Source organism: Coturnix japonica, chromosome 5 (genome assembly GCF_054131305.1).
Source record: "Coturnix japonica strain WE chromosome 5, WE-NBRP24, whole genome shotgun sequence".
Taxonomy (NCBI): domain Eukaryota; kingdom Metazoa; phylum Chordata; class Aves; order Galliformes; family Phasianidae; genus Coturnix; species Coturnix japonica.
The window spans coordinates 53,725,291-53,749,038 of NC_140667.1; the positions used below are offsets into that span (position 1 = coordinate 53,725,291).

Here is a 23,748-nt window from a genome sequence, read left to right on the forward strand (position 1 = left end):
TCTCCACACCAGTTGCTACACAGGGCGCATGAGCAAAACCCGTGCGCATGCGCAGCGGCAGAGCGGAGCCATTGCCCCCAGCTTAGTGCCCTCTGCTGCCATGACAACGCGCGGTGAGCGGAGCCTCGGCGTCATGGCGGCGAATGGGAGTCACGTGACTCCCCCTCCCCTTTCCCTCTCCCGCCGGTTTTGAACCTCTTCGCTTCCCGTAGGCGGCTGCAAGTTCCCGCCCAACAGCGGCGACGACGCTGATTGGCTGAAAGAGTGAAGCGGGGAGGGAGGGAGACGGGGTGTTGTTGGCGCATGCGCAGTGCGGGCGGCTGCTCAGTGAGGGGGCGGCGGGGCGGCGGCGCGGACGGGAGTGGGGTTGGCGGGGGAGCTCAAGATGGTGAGAGGAGATTGTGATGTGTGAGGGGGGATGGACGGGATGGACGGGATGGGGCTGTGAGGGCAGCGGGGTCGGGCTAAGGGAGAAACGGTCCCTTGTGAGAGTGTGGCTTCGGCTGTGAGGAGAGAGCGGGGCTTGTGGGGTGAGGGGAGCGGGGAGAGCTTGGAAGCTGAGGGGAAATAAGCGCGGATCCAGGCGGGGCGAGCATTGCGTGTGGCAGGGCGGGCAACATGCTGCCATCAGCGCCGCTTCCTTCCCCATGGGCTGCACGGTGACTCATAGGGCAGCTGGGTGCTGCTGCTGAACGCTCCTCGTTCCCCAGTGCTGCTCCCGTTGCTTTAAATGCTTCAGTTCTTTCACTCGTGTTGCTGTATTACATCCATATAGTCGCGTTATCAAGCCTTGAAGGGGCACCTCTTGCTTTCTAATGGCTCTATGATGTGGAAATAAACCCTTGATAGCAATGAAGGAGGATAATCTTGCTTCGAGGGTGCAACGTAACATGTTGCTAGTTAAATGTTGGCTTTGAGGAGGGGTAGGAGAACAGATAAGCGTGTTTTTGTCCTTAAAACCTGCTTTCATAAGTATTTTCCTAGTTTATGTATATGCTTTGAAACTTCTGATAGGCATTTCCACTGCAGTTCCACTTGCTAAGAGCTTAAGGGCACGTATCCTTGATATGGGGGTATCTCTTCTATTGAAGATGTCTCTCTGCTGTTTTCCCCTCCGCAGAGTGAATCTCTGGTGGTTTGTGATGTTGCTGAAGACCTGGTGGAGAAGCTGCGAAAATTCCGCTTCCGTAAAGAAACCAACAATGCTGCCATTATAAGTAAGTTTAAAACGGGGCTGGTGAGAATCCCACCGTCTCGTGGGGTCCTTTCTTTCTCCCCACATAGTTTTGTTGCTGTAACAGGTGGGTGTGATCTAAAAGACCCGTCCTTGGAGGTGTTCAAGACCAGGTTGGACGGGGCCCTGGGCAACCTGACCTAGTAAAGGTGTATGTTTGGTGGCCCTGCCAGGCAGGGGGTTGGAACTACATGATCCTTGAGGTCCCTTCCAACCCGGGTCATTCTGTGACTCTGTGACCACGTCTGCCATGAACTTGGCTACTTCCTGTTCTGCCTCTCTGCTGTTAGCAGTAGAGAAATACAGTTTTAATGGCACGAGGCTTGACTTCATGTGCCCTTGGTGGAGCTTCTTGTTGTGGCTCAGAGTTCATGGCTGGTTTTAAAATGATAGTGAAAACAATTCATGGCACAATCACTGCGGGTCTGTACATTTTATGGCTTTTAAACATTGATATCTTGACCCTTTGGAGTCTGAAAAAGACACGTTGCTATGAGCAGCCTCTGTGTCATTTCTGACTTCAGGGACTTTGTGGAACTATGTGGTCTGAAGAAAGAGTGGAAGGTTAAGAAATGTCCTTGGGAGGTGGTGTTAAAAAGCTTTGTGTGTGTGTTGTGTAAATCAGCTGGGACCTGACCTGTGTTTTGTTTTGATTTCTAGTGAAAATCGACAAGGATAAGCAGTTGGTGGTACTGGATGAGGAGCATGAGGTTTGTTAAATGCATTGTAAATAAGAGTACCTTCAGCCTGCAATGTATTGTTGTCTCTAAGGTACTGCCTTAGTTTCAAATTGTTATCAAACTCTTCATCTAATTTGGGTCGTGAGCTTATTTGAATGCATGGACACTCTGCATGTAAAGCACAGCGCTATTAATAGTGGGGTTATGCAGAAGCAATTGAGGCAACTAATTAATTGCACAAAAGAGAAGTTAATTTAAAGCCCTTATGATCCAACTCTGTATGTAAAAGGCATCTTTGGCACCTGCTGGCTTCTCAAAGAGTTCTTTGCAGCATTACCATGTAGATCTGCATATGGATCTCTGAACTCATCTGCTGGCAATTAGAAGCTGGGATTGCTAGTCCTTTGCAGCTCCTACATTTGGTAGATGGCACAGTAAGCCACCCTGTAGTATTTCTTAATGGTACACAGGGTAGAATTAAATCCTTCCAAGGGATTTGAGCCTTACTCTTGGCTCTTATACCCTACAATGTAGCAGCTAAGGTAATGGTTGAGTGGAATGGGGGCTCTTTGCTTGTTCAAGGAGCAGTTTCTTAAGAGCACCTTTTATGTAGCTGATTTTTAACAGATACTTATTTGGATGTGCTTGTACTTCTGTTTAGTGCTGGCCTTAGGAAAGCACTCTAGCTGCCAGCTTATCCAACTAGAGCCAAGATGTTTTCGAAACTCATTATGCCTAAACTAGGGATGATTATTCACGTTAATGTTTACTTAATGGTTAGGTGTAGAAATCTATTAGCAGATGAGCTTTCTTGAACTGTACTAGAGAGTTATCAGTTAAACTGAAGATGTGGATCTAACTTGCAGCTGTTTTACCATCCCACTATTCTGCTTTAGCCTTCAAGTATACCTTCAAGTGCAAGTTCATTTGTTGAAGTATTGCTTGTGTTTAATGTTACCAGGGTATTTCTCCAGATGAGCTAAAAGATGAGCTGCCTGAGAGACAACCTCGATATCCTTCCTGTGCTGCTGGCATTTTGTCTTAGTCACTCCTGGAAGCTGTTCAGATGTTTCAAGTTGAACTTCACCTTTTTAGGCTAATGCCTGTAATGAGACTTCAGTAATACTTGATCTGTGAGGCATCTTAGGGATCAGTTCTCGTGATGCACTGAATGATTGTCCCAGTTCTTCAAGTCTTAAAACAGCGGCTGATATGGTTAGGCCTTTCACGAGGCTTTATTTCCTTTTAAGCTATACACTGTAACATTTAGGGAAGTGCTGTTAAGAAGCAAGTAAAATGCATGTTACTGCTTGTAAGTACAGAAAGCTGCCTGTGTAACTTGGGATCTGTTTTGATGCTTTCCTAGTCTGTTCCCCTTACTGTTCTGCTGCAGTTATTACCACTGGGAGCACTTCAGACATGTGATGTAGGGAAGAATCCCTGTGCTTGAAAGAGGGAAGGGGGGTGAAAAAAAGAAAGGAAGTGAGTTGGCAGAGGGAAGTAAATTCTTTATAACTAAACAAAATAAGAGGGGTGCTTTAGCTGCAGCTGATGAAAATATCTGTTTTCAGTTTCCTCCTAAGCTGGCTGGCAATGTTCCTGGTGCCATTCTGAAGCTTCACGTCCATGACTGTAGTGCAGTAGGAAGCTATAAAGCAGGAGTTCAAATTCCTGAGAACACCTGAAGCAATGAAGTGCTCAGTCAGTGCTGGAGGGATGTGGCCTTCAGCAGGCCAGGAACAAGATAGCAAGATAGCCATGGGGGTGGGAAGTCCTCTTACTAAACTGCCTGAGGAATCTGAGACAGCTCAAAGACACCCATCTCATTGCTGTAAAGAGACAACCTTCATCCTCTGGCTGCTGTAGAGGTTGGTAAAAACAGGCAGGGTCAGCTCTGGAAGTCAAATACAGAAATGAAAGTAAAAGACTGCTTTACAAATCTGAGGCATCTCCTAAAATATAAGACTTCTCTGTGCCTGTATCAGGTTCTGATGATTGTATCCTCACAAAATGTTTGGTTTCCTAGTTTCTTTAACCTCAGAAAAAACATTTATTGTGTACAGCTACAAGTATCAGCATGAAGATGGAAGAGTTTCTTACCCGTTGTGCTTTATCTTCTCCAGTCCTGTAGGTGAGTGAACACTGCCAATGGCAGCTGTTAATTTGGGAATGTTCTTTGCAGTAGAGGATAAAATAAATGCTTAATGCTCAAATATTGGTTCTGATGTGCAGGGCTGAATTTATTTATGCCTGTGCTGGAATCAGGGCACTATAAAGCTGCGTGGCACTGCCTGGAGTTAATATCACTGCCTCTAGTATATTAACTCTGTCCTCACCATCTGCTTGTGCCAATTGTTAGCAGTTCCATCTGCCCAGATTTCCCTGCTCGCTGGTGATTTTCATTGTGATTGGGGTTCACATTTAAGACACTTAGTTAGAAGGGTGCAAATATGCTTTGTTTTCCATTTCTGGAGGCTGAAAAGAAATACTGGTTTCCTGCATAGCTGTCCAAACAGTGTGTTTTTCTAACCGGGTCCACTGTGGTCTCAGTGGCACACTCTGTAGCATTTTCCTCTAGGAAAATGGTGAGTGCTCTGCGTCTGTTCACGTAGGTTTAGCAATAATGCATTTCCTTGTCAGCCTCTCATCAAATTTTAGGGAATCCTCCAAGTGTGACCAGAATGGCTTCAGGAAATGAGTGAGGAGAGGGCTGGAACGTACAGCTTCTGCTTCTATCACCTCTGTACATCCTGCTTTTGGGATGTTCGATGTAAGAGGCAATTCCTACCCTTCTCACAAGGCCGTGTCTGGCTGTGAGAGGATCAGGACTGTGTAAAAGGGAAAGGATGGAAGTTAAGAGGATTTTCTTGCAGACCTATATGTAATGGACAGCAACAGTTGCCTCTCAGCTGTGTTGTGATGTGGGAGTGTCACAGCTGTAGCTAAGAAGGACAATAGAAAGCTCCATAACAAGTAGAAGTGTGAGTGAACAGAAACCATTTGAGAAGAAAAACTGTAATCTAAGATCATCCCAAGTTTTTACAGCTTGCTCTGTTTGCCTCACAGCAACCCACGTCAGAAACTTAACTGTGTAATTCTAATAGTAAATTTCAGCTGACTTGGTTTGATCCAAGTTTGATTTTTAGCTCAAATGCACATGCTGGAAAGAGTTGAGTAGAACTAGGAGCGTCTTGGGAACCTTCCAGAAATAGCATGATGGGAAAGGATTGTATGTGATGCAACCAGCACACTACTGCAGTGCTGGAGTTATTATATTATGGCTGCTTTATTCTGAATTGCAATTCCAGTCCAGATGCTGCAATATCGGATGGTTTTGAGTAGAAGTACAGGTGCACGTTGAGACCATTGATTCAACTATTTAAGTGCCAAGTATGAGTAAAGATAATACAGAGAGTATGAACGTTATACTGAAGCATGTAGAAGTGACTGGGTCACTTTTCTGCTTTCAATTTAAATTAAAAACCAAGCAGTTCTGAGGTGTAGCAGCTGAAATAACCAAGCACCACCTTTTTCTTATTCACACAACTACAGGATGCAAGCCTGAGCAGCAGATGATGTATGCTGGGAGCAAGAATAAGCTTGTACAGACAGCTGAACTCACTAAGGTATGATTAATTAATTGAAATAACTGCCTCTGCATCAAATGTGGTTTGCAAAAGCTGTTTTGTGTCATGTTTGAACCCAACATGAAAAGGATGTTATGAGACTTTGTAATTACAGTGAATAGATTCTGTTTCAGGAAGACTGAAGACATCATTTAGGGGGTGGGGAATTTCCTCTCTTTTAGAGGTCAGGAAGAACCGTGTTCCAAAAAGTAACAGGAATACCCTTCAGTGGATGGATATCTTTGCTTTGGTAGAATATTGAAGTGCAGGCTGAAGTTCTTGGCTCAGTGGCTTTGGGGTTTGTATCCTCACAGGACAGACCTTTCAGAGTGTGATGAACAATCCTAAATCTCCCTGTGTTTGCCTGGTCTTGGTACTGGAGAAGAACGAATCATAGAACCATAGAATGGCCTGTGTTGAAAAGGCCCACAATAATAATCCAGTTTTAACCCCCTGCTGTGTGCAGGGTCTCCAGCCACCAAGCTACCTAGGAATGGACATGAGAGTCCATGATTATTTTCCTTCTGAAGCTGATCATAACCTGTTTCCAGCTGAAGTTGTTTCCTCCCTCTTCAGATGTGCTTTACTCTTGTCCTTCACTGAGCTTTGATTCTTTTGACCTCATGCTTTTTCTTCCTGCTGTTAGACAAATAAAGCTATTCCAGCACTAAATCAGTTATTTTCAGTCTTGTCAATACACGAACAGTGAAATACCCCCCTTGTTCATTGCCTAAGAGAATGTTCTTGGAGGCTTGTGGATTTTACTTGCTTGAATCTTCTGTCAAGATAACCCACTTGTTGGCGTCTCAAAGACAGTGCAGAATTAGCTTACCCTAATTAAAAATCAAAATCTAAATCACTTGTGTGTATGGAATATGAAGAGTTTATTGGCTACTTCAGCCTTGTTTGCTGTTTCAAGGCTTTTTTGTGAGATGAAGACTTGCATGAACCTTTAGTTGGTTCTTCTTTGTAAGCCTTCTATTCTGAGGTATCCCGAGCCCCTTTCTTCAAGGGCAAACGTATTATTAGATGCTGTGAATTTACTTCAGAACAGCTGTAACTTGGATCTTAATTCAGCCTAGAGGCTAAATTTGTTTCTGCTGTTGAAATAGACAGGCCTCTTGCTGAGACATTTGAGGAGTGCTGGGTGTGATGGTGAGATTTCAGAGCAAGTCAAGTTATTAATGTCCCTTGCCACTTAGTCTTGTATGTGTTCCACTGATGTGACTTTGGAATAGTAACCAATGCATTCAAGAAAGCAAAGGAAAACTCTTGGTTACTGGGTTGTTGTTTTACAGCTTAGACAGTTTATGCTGAAAGGTATTGCTTGCATTGTATCCTTATCTCCTCCAAGTACCAGCAGCACAAATATTGATGCAATGTGGTTTTTATTTAGGTATTTGAAATAAGAAATACAGAAGATCTAACCGAAGAATGGCTGCGGGAGAAACTGGGCTTCTTCCATTAAGAAAACCTCTGTAATGAGTATTTATGTACCATCCTGATCATACTGGAACCAGACATGAATACTTGCAGCTAAAAGTGCACTGTATTTCCATCTGTTTCCTGCAGTATGTCTCTTGTGCAAAGTTTGTGCAAAGAATAGCAGGTCTGTCTCCTTGAAGTAACAAATCTTTGCAGATGTTTCCTTCTGTGTACCTGTGAAAAGGGAATACTCCTCTGCAGGGAATCCTTTTGCACTCTTGTGACTAATATTTCTACAGTTAAAATAGTTCAGTTCTGAATTTATCGCTCTATCCAGGCATAATTTGGAAGCTGATGCTAACTCTTTCTGAGCTACAAATGCATCCTTATGACGTATACTAGCCATTTATCTGCAAAACCTGTTGTTATTGTCACAATTCATGACGTCCTCTCAACTTTGATAACTATTCCCTGGGAGCATTTAGGGTTCAACAGACAGACTCCTTGTACAGCACACCTACCCGTGTATCCCCCCATGTCGTGTCCATGTGAACTTTTCTCCAACTCTTGGATCTCATTTTTGTCATTCCGGTAATTCCTCAGCTGACTGAGGCAGTCAGACTGAATTTCAGGGCAAAGCTTTGTCCAGTTCTCATGCTGATGCAGTCTTACAGGGACTAGAAGATCACTAAGGGCTGAATTCCGACTCTGGTTCCTCTCATACCAGATGTCTCGCATACGTAACTTCCTACGCTGTTAAGAAGTTTACCTCTATGCTCCTTTCCTCTTACACGAACACCTGTGAATACTGTGTGCCTTTAATTTGGGAGCTTTAAAACGACTTGAGAATTTTACACTGCCACTTCCTACTAATTTGGTAACACCTTTGTTAAAGAATCCAAGGGACGTTTTTCCTAGTGCCTAGTGCTGCAGATGACACCTATAAAGCAAAAGCTGGCCTCCTTTCCTTAGCAATTCCAGTCATCTGCTCTATTCCAAGGAGTGCAGGAGGTTAAAGCTTTTCATGGTACTGAGCGATTTATACCTTTTTTTGTTGTACAGGTTGTCCACACTTAGCTTTTTCAGTATTTTAATGACAGTCTCTAATTTTCTTAACTGCTTGTTAGTCAAAATGACATTCCAGATGAAAGCTTTTTGCATACGGGATTTGATTTTTCATTTACTTACGGTTCATCTCTTAGAAACAGTAAAGATTCTAATGTGAAAATAGCGTGTTAACTTTTATAAATGACCTTTTTACAGAGCCATTTTATATCGAGTAGAATAGCTGTCTGCTATGGGACATCGTGTTCAGCCAACGCAGTGGCAGAAGGAGGGTTCGTGTGACGGTATCTCACTGTCTTACTCGTGTTTGTTGTGCTGCTGAGTAAGTGTCTGAGAGCAGCTTCCTGTTGATAACGTACCTTCAAACACAGCTGCCCTGTTTGGTGAGGAGGGACGTGTTGTTCAATTTGGAGGCCAGTATTTCATGCTGTGAAACCTTTGCCAAATGAAGGTCTGTCTCTTTTTGTTTGCAGGCGTATGTTGTTAGTGCTTTTAACACTAGTTCCTTCAAGATCACAAGGAATTGATTTGCAGAGGTCCTCGGTGTTGATAGATCTCTTCTTAGTTTGATGTTACCGCTCATTTATTGTGTATGGGTCTGACTTGAGAGGAGCTCTTCAAAATACGTGTTAGAATGATTCAATTAAATTGATCTTTCAGTTCTGAAAGGAAACGCTTGTAATTAAAATACAATTTCTCTGGTGAACTGGAAAACCAATTTCATTTCCCCGGACGAGAAAGGCATCAACTATGAAACAGCTCCATTATTCTATACTACCACCTTGTGTGTGTTAACAGACATTGTGTAAGTAAGGCTTAACTTTAGAAGAATGATGTCAATCATGGTATCAGTGTTGAGGCAGCACACCTTGTTTCCTCGGTGTTGTGCTGGGGGTGAGGCCTGTTGAAGTGTGATGTGGCTGAAGGAAAGTTGCCACTTGAAATATTCAACTTGATTTATTTTTTTTTTTTAATTGGGAAAACTGGATGAATAGCTTTTCTTACTGTATTTTGTACACTGGTGGGCTGCCAACATCCAGCTCTCAATGAAAATAGCTGTAAAAGGAGACTGGAGGAGAAGGAAGGAGCTGCTGCAGTCAGATGAATGAAGCAGGTTCTGCATCTCTGCACCACTCCACCTTCTGCTGAACAACCTCTGCTACTTAAGGTTATATCCGTGTAGTGGAGCTCTTCCTTTGGAGTTCTTTACTGCTCACTTTTAGTGTTCTTGCTTCTTCCACTTGAGGATTTCTGCCTTAGATGCTGCCCTTTGAGTCCTGCAGGAAGCAAACTAGCTCTGTTGAGAGTGTTAAAGCCCACATTCCTGTGGGAGATGGTATTGATGCTGCTCAGCCTACCAGTATTAGTCTTGTAACCGCTTTGCCTCATAGCTGTAGCTCCCTCCCTGCTTTGAGCTGTGGCAGCGAGGAAGCAGCTGCAGGTGCTCGAAGGAAGAGCACACAGCGGATGTTTGCCATTCTCAGCTTGTTTGTTGTTTTCTTGTTTCCAGTGCTGTGTTTTGGCACAGTTATCTGCCATGTGCTGTCCTAGGCCCTTGAGATATAGGTAATGCTAATGCTTGGTTAAAGAAAGACATCGATTATATCCAAATCTGCTCTGCACAAATGCTTGTTTTCATGGTTTTTTTTCCCACCTTGTCTGTAGAACTGTATATTCCTTAACCCTCCCCTTTGAGATCAGTGGGAGGTTGGTGTGTCTGTATTCAGAAGGCCAGTACATTCTGACTATGATTTGCCATTACCTGTCACCACGTGCTTGTCTTGTATTTCCAGATCTCTAAAGCTGGTTCCAACAAGATAAATGAAATAATGCAGCCTAGGGGAGCCTTTGTAGCTGGAAGGGCTGAGATCAGCGTTTTCCATTGTGAGCTCCTATTTTTCAGGAGCTGGTGAGTTGGCCATCAAATCCTCGGCCAAGAGTTTAAGGTCTTTCATAAAGAGAAACTCCTGCCACAGTTTTGCTTTCAGTATTGGCTGGATGGCTGGGATACAGCTCTTGTAATCCTGCTCATTGATGGGAAGCTCAATTAAAACATGAACTTGCATGGTAACCCATAAAATGGACTTGTAATGTTCAGGTATTTTTTAACGAACTGTAAATGCTGATGTTTGATGGTTCAAGTGTGTTTCTAGAATCATGAATGCTGTTTCGAGCTATTATCAGAGGAGGCAATAATGATGTTGACACCTTTCCACTTTTCCAAAGGAGCATCTTATGTATTTGTACCAAGATTCCATTTTTGTATCTTTAACTGTAAAATAAATGGTCCAGAAACAATGTTAAACAAGTGAAGGGGATCTGAGTCAGACATGCAAAAGCAAAGGATGCTGACAACTCATGTCACTGTGCTTGACTTTTTAAGTCACGCTTTCTGATACATGCAATTGGGAAGTGCAAGGTGGAGCCATAATGTGACATGAGCATTGAGGCTCTTTGCTTTTGCTGCGTGACCCAGACTCAGTGCGACTCCTGCACTGTGACATGTCCTGGTTGGTGTCAGTGCTGCAGGTGGCAAAAGGTGGGAGGGATTCATGGCCAGTCTTGGAACTCAGCAGTTCCATGAGCGTACCAGTAACCAGTGCAACTTCCATGTGCTGTTTAGTCTCTGCTAGTTCACATTGCATGTTCACTTTAAACCAAATCTTTTTTGCTAAGCATGGTGCTTGTATTGGTATAAATAAAATGTTTAATTAAGATGTTCTGTTTCCCTGTTTTAATTGCAAAGTAGCACACAGACCATGGGGCTCTCTGAAAAGGGGAAGGCATTAATATTATGCACGACCCTCCTCCTCCCAGCAGCCTGGAGTTTGCTTTGAACTTGTATTGTGATATTTAGTGTCCACTGTGCTTCCTCGCTGGTATTTCTCAGGGTAAGAATTCCTCTTTCCATCCATTATGGAGGGCAGTCATTGCTTCTGCCAGTGCTGAAGAACAGAACTAATGGACCACAGCTTAAATCTGATAGAAATAACCCCCTTCTTCCTCAGGTGTGTGAAATCCCTGGTGAATTGAACACATGTGAAGGAGGAAATGCACAGCAGCTCCAGCACATCTGGCTTTTGAATGGCTTGTTGGTCACCTATGTTACAATAGAATCTGTTGCCAGCAGCTCTGATAGAGATGGCTGAGCTGCTGTGGGACAGAAAGGGCTCCCAAGAACAGCTGATTAAAGAGGAGAAGGAGGAAAAAGATAGGGATAAACAGCTCTTGCATTGGAAGGAGGTGACCTGGGCAGCCCTGTGGTGTTCACTTGTTTATTAAGGATGCTTAACTAGAAAATGCAGCAATAGCTCACTGATAGTTCTAGGTTATCAAGGCAATAAAATCAAAAGCTTTGCAGAAAGATACAGAGACATGAAGGGCAGCTGCTTCCATTCATTCAGAAAAGGTCACTGGCTTGCAATGGTTCTATGGAAAGGTCAGCTGTGTGCTTATTGAAGTGAAGGCTGGGGAAGGAATTGGGAACGAAATGGAAAACCTCTGTGCAGTAGTACAGATTGGTTTGAATATCATGTACAGGGAATGTCATGTACAGGTTGTTTTCTTCCAGATCTGTCAGCAGATGGTTTGTCTGAGATGGGGTTGCTAAGGAGATCCCTTAGAATCACAGAATCCTTAGGGTTGGAAGGGATCCAGTCCTGCTCCCCTGCAACGCACAGGGACACCACAGCTCCATCAGGCTGCCCAGGGCCTGATCCAGCCTCACCTTGAAAGTCTCCATGGACAGAAGCATCCACCACATCGCTAGGCAACACATTCCTGTTCTCCAGTTTTATATTGAAAAGTTAAGCAAACTTGGCCACTGTTACCCCTTGAAGCTCCAATATCTGCTGTTCCTTTTGGTGATACTGAGGCTTTACGGCCTTGTGGGGATGGCAGGTGTCTGCTGCACTATATTAATGCAGTGTCTGCTGCAGCCTCGTCTTGCTGCGTGTGGGTTCTATGTCTTTCCTCCAGCAGATCCATAAAGTGAAGGAGGTGAATGTGATACGTTTGCATAGATGCAGTGAATCTGCACGGTTGGCTCTGTGTCACTGCAGGGGATTGATTCCTCTGGGCTGTTTTGTGCTGTTTCATTCCTTCAGGGCCAGCAAACATCCCCTGCTTTAACCTCGTTCACCTTTGGTGCTAAGTGAGGCATGGCATGAAAACGTGATTGAGCTCAGCTGAAATGCCTGTGACAGCTCCAGCAGCTCCTCAGCAGGAGGCGGAGGGGAGAGGAGAGCAATTATCAGCCAGAAAAACACGGAATGCAGAACAGATGTGAACACTGGGAACACAGCAAGGCTGCCTTTCATGGCAGATTTCCTGCTGCGGTTGGGGAGTCCCATCCAGGCTGTTTGAAAGGTGCACTGTTAACTGTTCCTGCTGCTAGGAGCATGAATGCAGCTTCTCTTTTCTATAGCACTGAGCTCTACAATTAGCGTGGAGCAGCCCTGGAATCCCACGGCACACAGCAGCTGGTGTTGTCACCTCTTGTCTGCAAGAAGAAAATGAGAACACAGGAAGAAAATGGGGCAGAAAAGATTCAGTTAGAAGGGAAAGGGGCAGCAGCCATCCTGTGTGCTTCCTGAACAGGGGGCAGATGTAGAGCAGAAAGTTAAGGGTCAGTGCCCTTAGCTGAGCTGAATAAGGAGCGGGAGAGATTTAGCACTTCATCCAAGCAATGTCTGGAGTTTAAATATCCGCCGCTGGGTAACTGGGAGGAGGACGTGGCTGCCTCAGACACAGCCTGCGTCGCCATCTGCTCCCACAGCATCAAATCCTGGATTGATCTGTGAACGTGATTAATTCAGCAGGCACGGCTGGATCGAGGGATGAGCTGAAGATAATATTGATGCCCTGGATCCAACTGTGAACGCGCAACTGTTTGCTTCAAAAGCACAAAAGGGAATTGCATAGAGTATTACTGCAAGGATGGGACACTGCAGAGCAGCACTCACATCTTATGTCCCACGCTGATTTCCTCCCCCCACACCGAGGAGGGCCGAGTCCAAGTGTGACTGATTGACCACAACACGAAAGGATTGAAGATGAACAGGATGAAAGGATTGAAGCTGAACTCCTCCCCTGTCCTTCCCCGCCCACCTCCAGCTCAGCAGTTCCGGCGGTCTCCACCAGGGGTCGCTGTATCTCGGCGGCTGCGCGGTGTCTCGGCCCGGCCCCGGCGGTGAATGATCGCGCCCGGCAGCCCACGCGCCGCTCCCGGCCGCCGCCACCGCCATGGCCTTCACGTTCGCCGCCTTCTGCTACATGCTGGCGCTGCTGCTCACCGCCGCGCTCATCTTCTTCGCTATCTGGCACGTGAGTGACGGACGGGAGAGGAAGGGAAGGGCGGGGGGAGCCGCGGGGAGCAGCCCGGTGGTGCGGCCTGGAGGAGCTGAGCCAGGCCCCGGCCGGGCGGGGTGGAGAAGGTGGGATGGAGGGGGTTGTACTGCTGGGAACTGGATGGCCCCGAGTCCATGTGTTGCTTTGGGCGGAGAAAACGTGTTTCTGCTTCCGGGCTTTCCGTTCCGATCATGCCGTTCCGATCCCGTTGCAGATCATAGCGTTCGATGAGCTGAAGACAGACTACAAGAACCCCATCGACCAATGCAACACGCTGAATCCTGTAAGTTGCCCGCTCGTTATTATTATTAAATCCACGTGAAGTGCTGTGTTACCCTGATAGAACACAGGGCAGAGTCGCATCTGTGCTGCTGGGCCTTGGCTGCCTGCTGAACCATAGGGGAAACTCTGATTCTTTACGTTCGAGTTGAGTGTTGTGTTGTTAATGTGCGGTGCTGGTGTCAGCCGTCCGACTAACGCTCTTTCAATCTGCTTTCCACGTTTTTACGGCACAAAGACAGTTGAAAGGGTCAAAAAGATTAAAAGAGTCAGAATTGCGCTCCAGGTGTGTACTGCCTCCGTCTCCTTTAACGCTGCTTTCATTTCGTTGGGAACATCCGTTGTTAGCGGAGATGTTTCATCCTGTGCCTGCACACCCGCTTGGTTTTGTCCCGTGGGGTTTCCAACACCTTCATGGATCCCCATGTTTTATGCCCAATGATTTTGTTTGCTTTACCCTGTGAAGTGAGGAAAACTGTTACATGCCCGTTATGTGAGTCCTCCGGGTTAGAATAGTTTGGAGGGGAGCTGGAAGGAAACTGTAACCAGGAGCAGAGGGATAATGTGTTATATAGTAGCTGGGGTGGATGTGAATGGGCACAGCACTGCTGCCCATAGAGCCGTGCATCTAACAGTTTCCCTTGCTTGGCCTGCTGCAGTGTGGGGGGAAGGCAAAGTTCTCATTGCATCGATGCATTATGATGTTATTGCAACCTTTGAAGTATCGCAGCGCGCATGTTGAAAGCAAATATTAACCTTCTGCTAACCCACGTGCATGTGGTGGTTGTTTCTGGGATGAAAATAGGAAGGAAGGTGGGGTTTGATGTTGTGGAAGGAGGGCAGCAGCTGGGAGTGGAGTCAGGATTTGGGCTCTCAAAGGGGGCTGCTCAGTGGGGATAAAGGCAGCTGGGGGGGCACTGCAAGAGGGAGGTGTCCTGGTGTGGGAGCAGGATCTACTAGGGAAGGTGAAGAGAAATACGTTGTGAAACGTGTGCTGAAATAACCTGCAAATTCCAGACCTGGTAAATAGGCTGCCAAGCTCAGAACAGCACTGGTTTTGTTGTTCTGCTTTAAATAGACGCCAAGTTATAACTGCTAATATACCCAGAAGGAGCTGGATGCAGATATGTCTTTGAGACGTTTCAGTTACGACAGCTTGTTGTTGTTGCTGTTGCTGTGCTTTCACTTTGTGTGCTATTTATCACTCCAGGAAGCAGAATGTAGCAGCACAGTAGATGGTGAGGGCAATTCCTGGCAGCTCCGAGGTTCCAAGGGAGATGGTTTGGGGCTCTCAATGAGTTACATGATGCTGTGGTGTTGATGTAGTCCTGCAGGCAAAGGAAGAGCACAGTGCACTGTGTGTGTGTATGGACACACAGCTGGAATCCGAGCTAGGATGTATTTCTCATGTATTTCTCATGAGATGCTTTAGTGCTCCCAAGTTGGGAAGGTTTGCTTCTTTCTGAATGGTTTAAGAGAGGAATCAATGCCGCTTTATGGTACTTGGTCTCACACTGGGTGCAGGGTTTCGCTGGCTCTTTGCATGCATTTATTCTACCTGCCCCTCCATACTACTCCTATTAATAAACACTAATACGAGCTGGCATTTCATGCTTTTATCATGTCATGGTAATTGATAGTTAGCTCTGTGGGTCCTGCTGGAAAGCATGATGCTGCCAAGCATGCAACGCCAGCTGTGGGTGAAGGAGGCCAAAGCTGGCTGTGTGCTCACCTGGTGGGCAGAGCTTGGCCTCGGAGATCCCATCCTGGCCCCAGCTGGAAGCTGAAAACTACATCTATGTGACAGCTTTGTTTTGATATTCATATATGAAAACACAAAACAGCTTTTTGCCTACAAACAAGTTTGTAGCACGTGTTTCTTGGTGGTGTTTCTCTGTTACACGAGCAGAAATAGCTCTGTCTATGGAGGCAATAGAGATCTCTTATTCTGAGCATTCCATTTTTTAAAGTCTTCTCAGTTGATGATGAATATCACGTGAAAACAGCAAGGCACAAACTGCTCCTTGCTCTTTTCACTTGCAGTCCCTTAAAATAACACTTAAACAAAGGCTTACCTCCAAAATAGATGAAATGATGCACGTTTTGTTTGCAGATATCCAAACTTCTAACTCGTGTTTTTCTTTTCCAGCTCGTACTTCCAGAGTACCTCATCCATGCATTCTTCTGTGTTATGTTTCTCTGTGCAGCAGAGTGGCTTACGCTGGGTCTCAATATGCCTTTGTTGGCTTATCATATTTGGAGGTAATATTGACGGGTCTGGTGTGTGTGTACACATGTTAACTGTAACCCATTCTCCTGTTGCAGTGCTTCCTGTTAAGTGTTCTGTGTCTGCAGTAAGTAAGGGATGCTTCCTGGGGTGGCAGTGAGAAAGCTGACATCCAGGCTGTCAAATGAAAAGCATCGCTTTGCTTCTTCTCCTTGTTTGTATTCCCTTGTGCTGAGCAAGAACCCCATGTTGGGCAGCAGTGGCAGCTGATGTGTTGGAGATGCACTGAAGCTGCATATTGACAGCGTGGGCTGCTGGTAGGAGTGGCAGCCCTGCTTTCTTTGGCTGTTAGTTCCTCACTGTGAGAGTGGTGAGGTGCTGGAACAGCTGCCCATAGAGGCTGTGGATGCCCCGTCCATCCCTGGAGCTGTTCAAGGCCAGGTTGGATGGGGCCCTGGGCAGCCTGGGCTGGTATTCAATGTGGAGGTTGGTGGCCCTGCCTGTGGCTTCGTGATCCCTTCCAACCCAAGCCATTCTGTGATTCCATGATAATGTCTGCGCAGGGAGCTGCAGGAGATTGTAATGGAACCCAATAGGAGAGATTTCCCTGTGTGGTTGTAGCTGTGCTAGTCCTGGCTGGAGGTAGGGTGGCCTGCATTAAACCACCGCTGTGGGTTCATTCTGCATTGACCTGCATGAGTGCCCCTCCACTGTGCTACCCAACATACATTTTAGTAATGACTCAAGGCTGCAGGCTACGTAGGATGCTGTGGTGATCCCTTCTCCACCTTATCCAAGCCTTTATGAGGAATCCCATGTAGAACTTGCAGATTACTGGTTTTCATTTATAAACGTCCTGTTTCCAGCTGCTGTGCCAGCGTTTGTCCTGGTTTAGGGCTGGGGGCAGCTCCTGAGGCTGTGTGTGTTAGAAACTCTTTGGTGCCCATGGTCAACATGGGGCATCCTGCACTATGCAGTCTCCTATGAGTTGCTGTGGCTCCTCATTGCAGTGCTGTGCTGCTTGGTGGGCGGGGGGCACAAACCCATGTTTGCCATTGCTGGTGCCCCAAAACTGATTGTGTGTCGCTTCCAGGTACATGAGTAGACCTGTGATGAGCGGCCCTGGGCTGTACGATCCTACAACCATCATGAATGCAGACATTTTAGCCTATTGCCAGAAGGAAGGATGGTGCAAATTAGCATTCTACCTTCTATCATTTTTTTACTACTTATATGGGTAAGTTCGTTCCTCTGTCTAATCCTCATTCTGCTCTTTGAGGCTGGGCGCAGTGCCAAGAGAGGTTTTCAACTCAGGAATGTAAATAACACCAACCTGCCTGAGGAAGGAATTCACACCTGCCTTATACTGGCTTTTAAAACGCAGGTCTTAATGTGGTTGGAGTTACTCATTTGAATCTGTGCCTTAGAATGACTGGGGAGGTGTACACCTCTCTTCTGTTAAGCACAACTGAATGGCCCCCTCCCCACCCAGACCTCATTAAGAAATTGGAACAGTATTTCTGAGCTGTGTGGGTATTGGAGCTGGTTTTTCTTTGAGTGTAAGGTGACAGTCATTCCAAGAGCAAAAAGGGATGGGACCCACCAAAGCCATCCCAACTCCCTTGTACCTTGTCCTGCTTCCAAGCCAACAGCTGGTGGGTGCTGGGCAGTGTGACATGGCTGCTGAGTGCTGACAAGGCTGAGGGGTGTCCCAGGTGCTGTGCTGCTTCATCTGCTTGTCACATCAGTTCTCAGCATCCTTGGCAGCGCCTCGTGCTGTGTCTGCGTCAAGTCTCCTGTTGCAGTCCATGTGCCTCGCACGGATTTGCTTCTTTAAGGCGGTGTAATTAAATGTGTAACGTTGATCAAAACGACACGGCTGAACGTTATTGGTTTTTCTTCTTTTTCAGCATGATTTATGTTCTGGTGAGCTCTTAAGAAGACGTTTGGCAAGCTTTGTTCCATTTAAGTGCATGCAAAAGCCACAAACCATGGATTATTTACAGCGACAACGTCGTACCGAGATGAAATACGGAATCCGATGATCGCATCCGCTTTACAAAATGACTCCCCTATTTTTAAAAGATTTCCACATTTTATACTTGTGGAAAGACTGTTTTCTTATACCTTACCAGGACACTGAAATGATGGAATTACATGTACATTAGTTTAAAGATTACTGGGATTTGACTTTGCACTCCATAAGGAACAGCCGTAGTCCTCCAGTAGTGTTTGTAAGTGAGCAGCCATAGCACAGCAGTACCTTGGGGCCGGGTTTCGGTGTGGCCTCGTGTCCCTCTGCCATCAGCTGAAGTGCGTTGGGCTGGGGGGGCTGTGTGTGCCATGCTCTGCCTGGAGGTGGTGCCAGTCTTAAGAGCTGAATTCAGGGACACAACTGCAAAAGGCACTTCTGTTCTTATTGCTTTTCCTGTCTGGGTAATCTTCCCCCATACGTGCATGGTTCAGAGGCTTCTGTATTTCAGCAAATGCCAGCCTTGCTGTGCTCACAGGTGTGTGTCAGCGCGGTAGGAAACATTGCATTGTCCACAAAGGAGCGAATTTAGATGATCTTTTACAGTCCGTGCACAGAAACCATTAGCTAATTTACTCACAAATGGATCAATCCACATTTATCAATTCCAATGGTGAAAATACTCCTGAGCTTGAGAGTAAATACTACAGAGCTTTTCAAAGGAGAGATTGTTGTGAAACTGCCCTGCTGTTCCTTAGTGCAAGAAATAAAGTCTCAAATTCAGAAGTGCTTATTATGACTTGGTGCCTCATTTTGTCTTTAAATTGAGCAGATACCGCTGCATTCATCTGCTTTCTGCTGCCATAATTGTGTTGCCTTTTATAAACAGCACAGAATTGAGTTGTGCCTGGACAAGGGAAGCTCCAGTTCCCTGCTTTATGGGTCTGTGGCTCTGCAGATCAGCAGTGATTGGGGCTGGGGGAGATGTTTCACATGAGCTGGTACCATTGCATTGTAAATGGTCATTGTGAACAGCCTAGGTAAGTAATGTTCCAGTTTGAACAGCACGTATTTGTATGAATAGTTTATTTGTTCCCTTTGAGTCCATCAGGCGCAACAGCACAGCATACAGGTGGCTGCAGGAAGCTGAAGTCCAATCTTCATGTGTTATAGTGGGAGAAAACAGGTGGATTTACAGCTCTGTGCTGGGGACTTGGCGTCTTTAACAGCCATTGAATGTCTCCCATGAATTTGGTTGCTTTTTGAGTACTGCTGTAGCCCAGCATTCAGCTGCACAGAAGCAAAATACTCCTCAATCAATAAAACAGTAAAGCTTTACACATGGGAATGAATCCAAAAGTGAAAGCAGGAGAGGAACTTCCTAGTGGGGTTCTAATGTGAACTTCAGCTTCCAGCTGCCCCCAGCCAGGAGCAAAGTGCTTGGCTTGAGCCTGTCTTGCTGCTGTGGAGAAGATGCCAGAACTGAGCAATTACACACAGCTAGACATATTTCACATATCTATTATATATAGCTATATTTTACAAACAGGGCTGTAGCCTGGAAGTATGTTTGTCCATCTTTCTCTACACGCTGAAGTAGAAGGCAGCCTATTGGCTTTCCAAGCCTATAGTCCGTGTGCAAGTTGTCCTTGTGTTAAGAAGCCTGGTAGGCATTCAGGCCCCCAACGCATAACAGTTCTGTGCATTTTTAAGGCAGTGAGGGTTAAGGATTGCTGAACAGCTCAAGTTGTTCTAACATCCATCAGGATTTCTGTCCCCAGCCCCACTGCTTTGCACACACCTGACAGCAGCTGTGTCACCGAGGTGGTAGCAATGAGCAGTTCCTCAGGTTGGGATGAGCCGCCTTGTCCAGGTGTCTGCAAACAAAGCCTTCACTCCAGCACGAGTTCACCGTGACAGGGAGCGCTGTGCTGTGTCCTGTGCTGCCAGACGTGCAGCTACGCTCTCTCGGAAGTCATGGATAAAATTGTATTGCTGGAAAAGCACAAATCCCATCTGTAATGAGCGCTGTGTGCTTCTGGAACAGGTACCACCCAGAATTCAAACTGCACCCTCCTACTCTATTTAGGTTTTCTTCTTGCATTTATTCCTACTCCTCTGGAATTTTTTTACCCTTGGACAGATGAGATGGATCTTGCTCAGGTCCTGTGCTTGCCAGAAAGGGCACACGTGAGCTTAAGGTAACTACATAGGTGGCAGTTCCACATTACAACTCAAAGCTGCTTTATTTGGGTCAACTAAAGAAGACTGCTCTCGCCACAAAGAATCCATGATCCAGCACAATGAGGCCTAAGTTTGTGCTAAGAGCTGTCATGCCAACCCATACATTATTTGGAGCACTAATGGACAGGTGTTCAATATGAGATTTAACTATCAGAGGCTAAAGGAGAGACCAACCCAAATGAAGGCTACAAATGATAACGTTTGTTCATATTCCCTACCCCCTTCCCAACCCCCTTCAACCAAGGATGCAAGCTTCTCATCTGCTCTCTTGGTTTGTGGAAAACTGCTCTTCAGCAAGTAGTTCAAATTAAATTTGGCTTCCAGAGGCTCAGAGCTGGCAAGGGGACGGGCTCCAGGTAATTCCTTTTCCTTGGAAGCTATTGCCTTGTGAATGGATCCAATGACAGCTTCTCTTGCATGTACACAGAACTACTGTGTATGAACTTCTGCTGACCCAAGAGTAGCCAAGCCCCCACCAAAGCAAGAGAAGAAGAAAGCCAACTGTTAAGCAGCTTAAGACCCTCCATGGAGAGGGTTAAAAATAATGTTAGGGGTACTTGAAACAAGACTGCTAGTGCATTAATGTGGCCGCTGCAGAACTCAGCTGAGTCAGAAAGATTTAAGAAAGAAGCAGAAAAATTAAGCAGAAGAGAATGAGGACAAGAAAAAGACGGACAACAGCTTAGTGGGTTATGAGTAGGGATAAGGATGAGAAAGGAAGAGATTACTAGTGATGGCAAAGAGCAGACAAGCAGGACATGTGTTGAATTCAGTACAGACAGACCGGGCTGGCACCAGCAGGAAAGAAAAATGCCAGAAGCAGCACAAACTCAGGAAAGCAGTGGGGGCAGCAGCTGTGAAACACCTCTGAAGATGGAAGGATCCCTTTGTGAAGTGGAGGGAATGACTGTCCAGACTCTCCACTTTCAACTCATCTGCTACCTGTTGCAGTCCCATTACCTTGATTGTCTGTATTGCCCTGGATCCTCTTAAGGCTCTGAGGCTGTCTATGGCTTGCTGAGGTGTCACTACATCCGAAAGCTGAAGCAGGAGGCATGCAGCTACTGTAAGGGAAAGGTAAGCATGGATTCTGCTGAGCACCTCTTGCTCTGCACAGCACCACTTTGGCACAGTAGAAAGTCCACTCTGTGTAAACCACTCTGGGAAAAGCCACCCCAACACAGTGCACTTAACAGATCAGTTGGATGGCCCTCGTCCCATCTGACTGCTGCACCTTTAGGCAGTGGTGTCTCATGGGAACAGGGGTCTAAATCAACTTAATTAATCAGGTATTGAGATGGGGGAAGGCAGCTGCTTACTGAGACAGGAGCGTCCGAGGCCACCGTAACAGCTGCAAGAGAAGAGAACGTTTGTTTAGAGCAAGCTGTGGCACACTGCAACACACTGCAACACACACAGCCCCCAACATATGCAAGTGTAAGATACAGTTCTTGCCTCAATATAAGAGCAGCAGTAGTACAAGAAAGCCTTGTAATTACTTCTAGAAATAATGAGCATCCTCTATTTATTCTCAGAAAGGCCAAGTCAGCTCCAAAGGGGTACAAGAGGTGAAAGAAGCTTTCCACAGCTTAAGCTAACCCTAAAGAAAGTGACTGTCATTTGACAAGATTCCATTTCAGGTGGTCACGCAGGAACACTTGGTGAAGGAATCACAACTTACTGGATAATCGTCTTCCTGCTGCTTTCCAGGCAGTTTCTGAGCTCTTCCAGAATGGTGCAGCACGTGGTGATGTCAGGAGCATCTCCATCTGGAATAGGATAGTGATGCACACAGATCCCATGCTCTTGGTAAGCATCTATAAGGTTTGGTGCTCGGTATTTTAAGAGCTCTCCTTTGGTACAAAACACGAACACATCCTGTATCCCATAGTTCATTAGTTCACCTGCCAACAGATTAAGACACTTGCACATAAACAAAGCCTATCAAGCTTAAGCATAAACAGATAAGCTACTTGGTACCAATTGCCTTGTTTAGCCTTTGAAGGTAAGACAGTAGATGTTAGCAGTTCTGCTTTGAGCAGCATTTACTTCCATTGAGTCTTGCCTACATTTGTCTTCAGAGGAATTCTTAGTCCAGAGTCAGCTTAGAGACAAGGCTCAACCAAAGTCAGGTCAGCACTGAAAACAGTCCTACTAACTACTGCTGGCTTAAGCATGAATCTTCCCCATCTCCAGCTGTAACTGTCCAACCATCTCCCTTTGCTGAAATGAGAGGCTCTCAGACACTGATCAGAAGACTCACCAATATCTTTCTGAAGATTCCTTCTAATGTCCTTAAACCTACAACCTAAAACAAATGAGGAATGTTGGTTATGACCTCACATTTCATTAATGCCTGCTACAACAGAAGAACAAAGCAGACAGCCTTCCCTCAGCACCAAAGCCACAGCCCCACAACAGATCCTGGTTCTGCAAATGGATTACTAGTGTGGAATGCAGTATTAAGCAGATAATGCTGTTTAAACTCTAATGGAATAGGATTTTAAGAGTCACTCGAGGTTTTAAGCTGTTGCACACCTTACAGATGAAAAGTTCGGGGTATTATAAGTCAGAGTGAAATCAGTGCCTGGCCTTGAATGCCTGCAGGGATGGGGCATCCACAGCCTCCTTGGGCAACCTGTTCCAGTGCGTCACCACCCTTTGGGTGAGAAACTTCCTCCTAAGAACAAACCTAAACCTCCCCTGTCCCAGTTTAAAACCACTCCCCCTTGTCCCATCACTGCTCACCCTCATAAACAGTAATTCCCCTCCTGTTTACACACTCCCTGCAAATACTGGAAGGTCACTGCTTGGAAGCCACTCCATCAAATAACAGCAAACAGAATTCAGGGCTACGAGATATTTCTTCTCATCAGCTCAAACACACCCACAAACTTCACTAAATAATGCTTACCTGGAAGGGAACACAAGCCCAGGAATGCGGAGTAGGCAGGAGACAGAGGAAGCCTGTCAGGAGATACATATTGCATGTTAAGAGGGGAAGGGAAGGGAAAGGGAAGGGGAAAGGAAGCAGCTCTATGCTGGTTATTTTAAGATCGATTCTTTCCAACGCTGAGGGATCACCACATCCCACCGCCCGCTCCCTCACAGAGCCGCAGTACCCCCACAGCGCCACCCAGCCCCACCGGGGACGCCTCGCTCCTCACCAGGACAGCGGCAGCGGCTCCTGCCCCTCCTCCTCAGCGCCTTCTTCATCCGACGAGTCAAAGCCGGCTACGTGCATGGCAAGCGGCTGCGGGCGGAGAACAGCGAGGAACTAAGGGCGGAGTGACGGCCCCGGCCCCAAGATGGCGCCGCTCAGCTCCCGCCGTACGTTTGAATTCAGCCCGCCTTAATCGGGGCCTTCTCTGATTGGCGGCCAGAGGAGGAGAAGCGCGCTGATTGGCTGTCGGCGTAATGGCGCCTGTGGAGCTCGCTGACATCCAGACTTCGCGTTGTGGAAATTTCACTCGACAGGGTGTGGGCATCTTTATAAAGCTTAAATAAATGTGTCCTCCTCTTCACATACCAACAATAATAGCAATTAAAGAAGTCATTAGGCTGTTGTGGGAGGCATTCTTGTCTAATGGAAGTGGTCTCCTCTCTGTTTGTGAAAATGAGGTTCATCAACCCACTGGTGATGACAT

At 46.2% G+C, this 23,748-nt stretch overlaps 3 protein-coding genes across 12 annotated transcripts; 2 read left to right on the forward strand and 1 right to left on the reverse strand.

The window, feature by feature from the left end:
• Nucleotides 1-309: 309 nt before the first annotated feature.
• GMFB (glia maturation factor beta) lies at nucleotides 310-11,746 on the forward strand. 4 transcript variants are annotated; one of them, XM_085549689.1, is made up of 7 exons: nucleotides 310-388; nucleotides 1,121-1,217; nucleotides 1,895-1,944; nucleotides 2,876-2,925; nucleotides 3,963-4,045; nucleotides 5,467-5,540; nucleotides 11,602-11,746. In XM_085549689.1, exons 1-7 carry the CDS (start codon nucleotides 386-388, stop codon nucleotides 11,638-11,640), a joined length of 396 nt encoding a protein of 131 aa, XP_085405815.1. In that variant the 5' UTR covers nucleotides 310-385; the 3' UTR covers nucleotides 11,641-11,746. The 4 variants fall into 4 exon arrangements, with proteins under 4 accessions (XP_085405815.1, XP_085405817.1, XP_015721314.1 ...); XM_085549691.1 differs by lacking the exon at nucleotides 11,602-11,746 and adding an exon at nucleotides 6,937-10,747 and having other exon boundaries at nucleotides 1,895-2,005; XM_015865828.3 differs by lacking the exon at nucleotides 11,602-11,746 and adding an exon at nucleotides 6,937-10,747.
• Nucleotides 11,747-13,207: 1,461 nt separating this feature from the next.
• On the forward strand, nucleotides 13,208-18,650 carry CNIH1 (cornichon family member 1). Of its 2 annotated transcripts, XM_015865813.3 has the most exons (5): nucleotides 13,208-13,355; nucleotides 13,594-13,662; nucleotides 15,808-15,920; nucleotides 16,979-17,122; nucleotides 17,796-18,650. In XM_015865813.3, the coding sequence occupies exons 1-5, from the start codon at nucleotides 13,275-13,277 to the stop codon at nucleotides 17,821-17,823; spliced, it is 435 nt and encodes a 144-aa protein (XP_015721299.2). In that variant the 5' UTR covers nucleotides 13,208-13,274; the 3' UTR covers nucleotides 17,824-18,650. The 2 variants fall into 2 exon arrangements, with proteins under 2 accessions (XP_015721299.2, XP_085405814.1); XM_085549688.1 differs by lacking the exon at nucleotides 16,979-17,122.
• CDKN3 (cyclin dependent kinase inhibitor 3) lies at nucleotides 18,213-23,406 on the reverse strand. Of its 6 annotated transcripts, none has more exons than XM_015865826.3 (7): nucleotides 23,269-23,406; nucleotides 23,016-23,068; nucleotides 22,365-22,409; nucleotides 21,783-22,005; nucleotides 21,421-21,452; nucleotides 21,062-21,165; nucleotides 18,927-19,852 (listed from the first exon to the last, which is right to left on the reverse strand). In XM_015865826.3, the coding sequence occupies exons 1-7, from the start codon at nucleotides 23,343-23,345 to the stop codon at nucleotides 19,766-19,768; spliced, it is 621 nt and encodes a 206-aa protein (XP_015721312.2). In that variant the 5' UTR covers nucleotides 23,346-23,406; the 3' UTR covers nucleotides 18,927-19,765. The 6 variants fall into 6 exon arrangements, with proteins under 6 accessions (XP_032300872.2, XP_015721312.2, XP_015721313.2 ...); XM_015865827.3 differs by lacking the exon at nucleotides 18,927-19,852 and adding an exon at nucleotides 20,078-20,547; XM_032444981.2 differs by lacking the exon at nucleotides 22,365-22,409 and having other exon boundaries at nucleotides 18,213-19,852.
• Nucleotides 23,407-23,748: the final 342 nt, after the last annotated feature.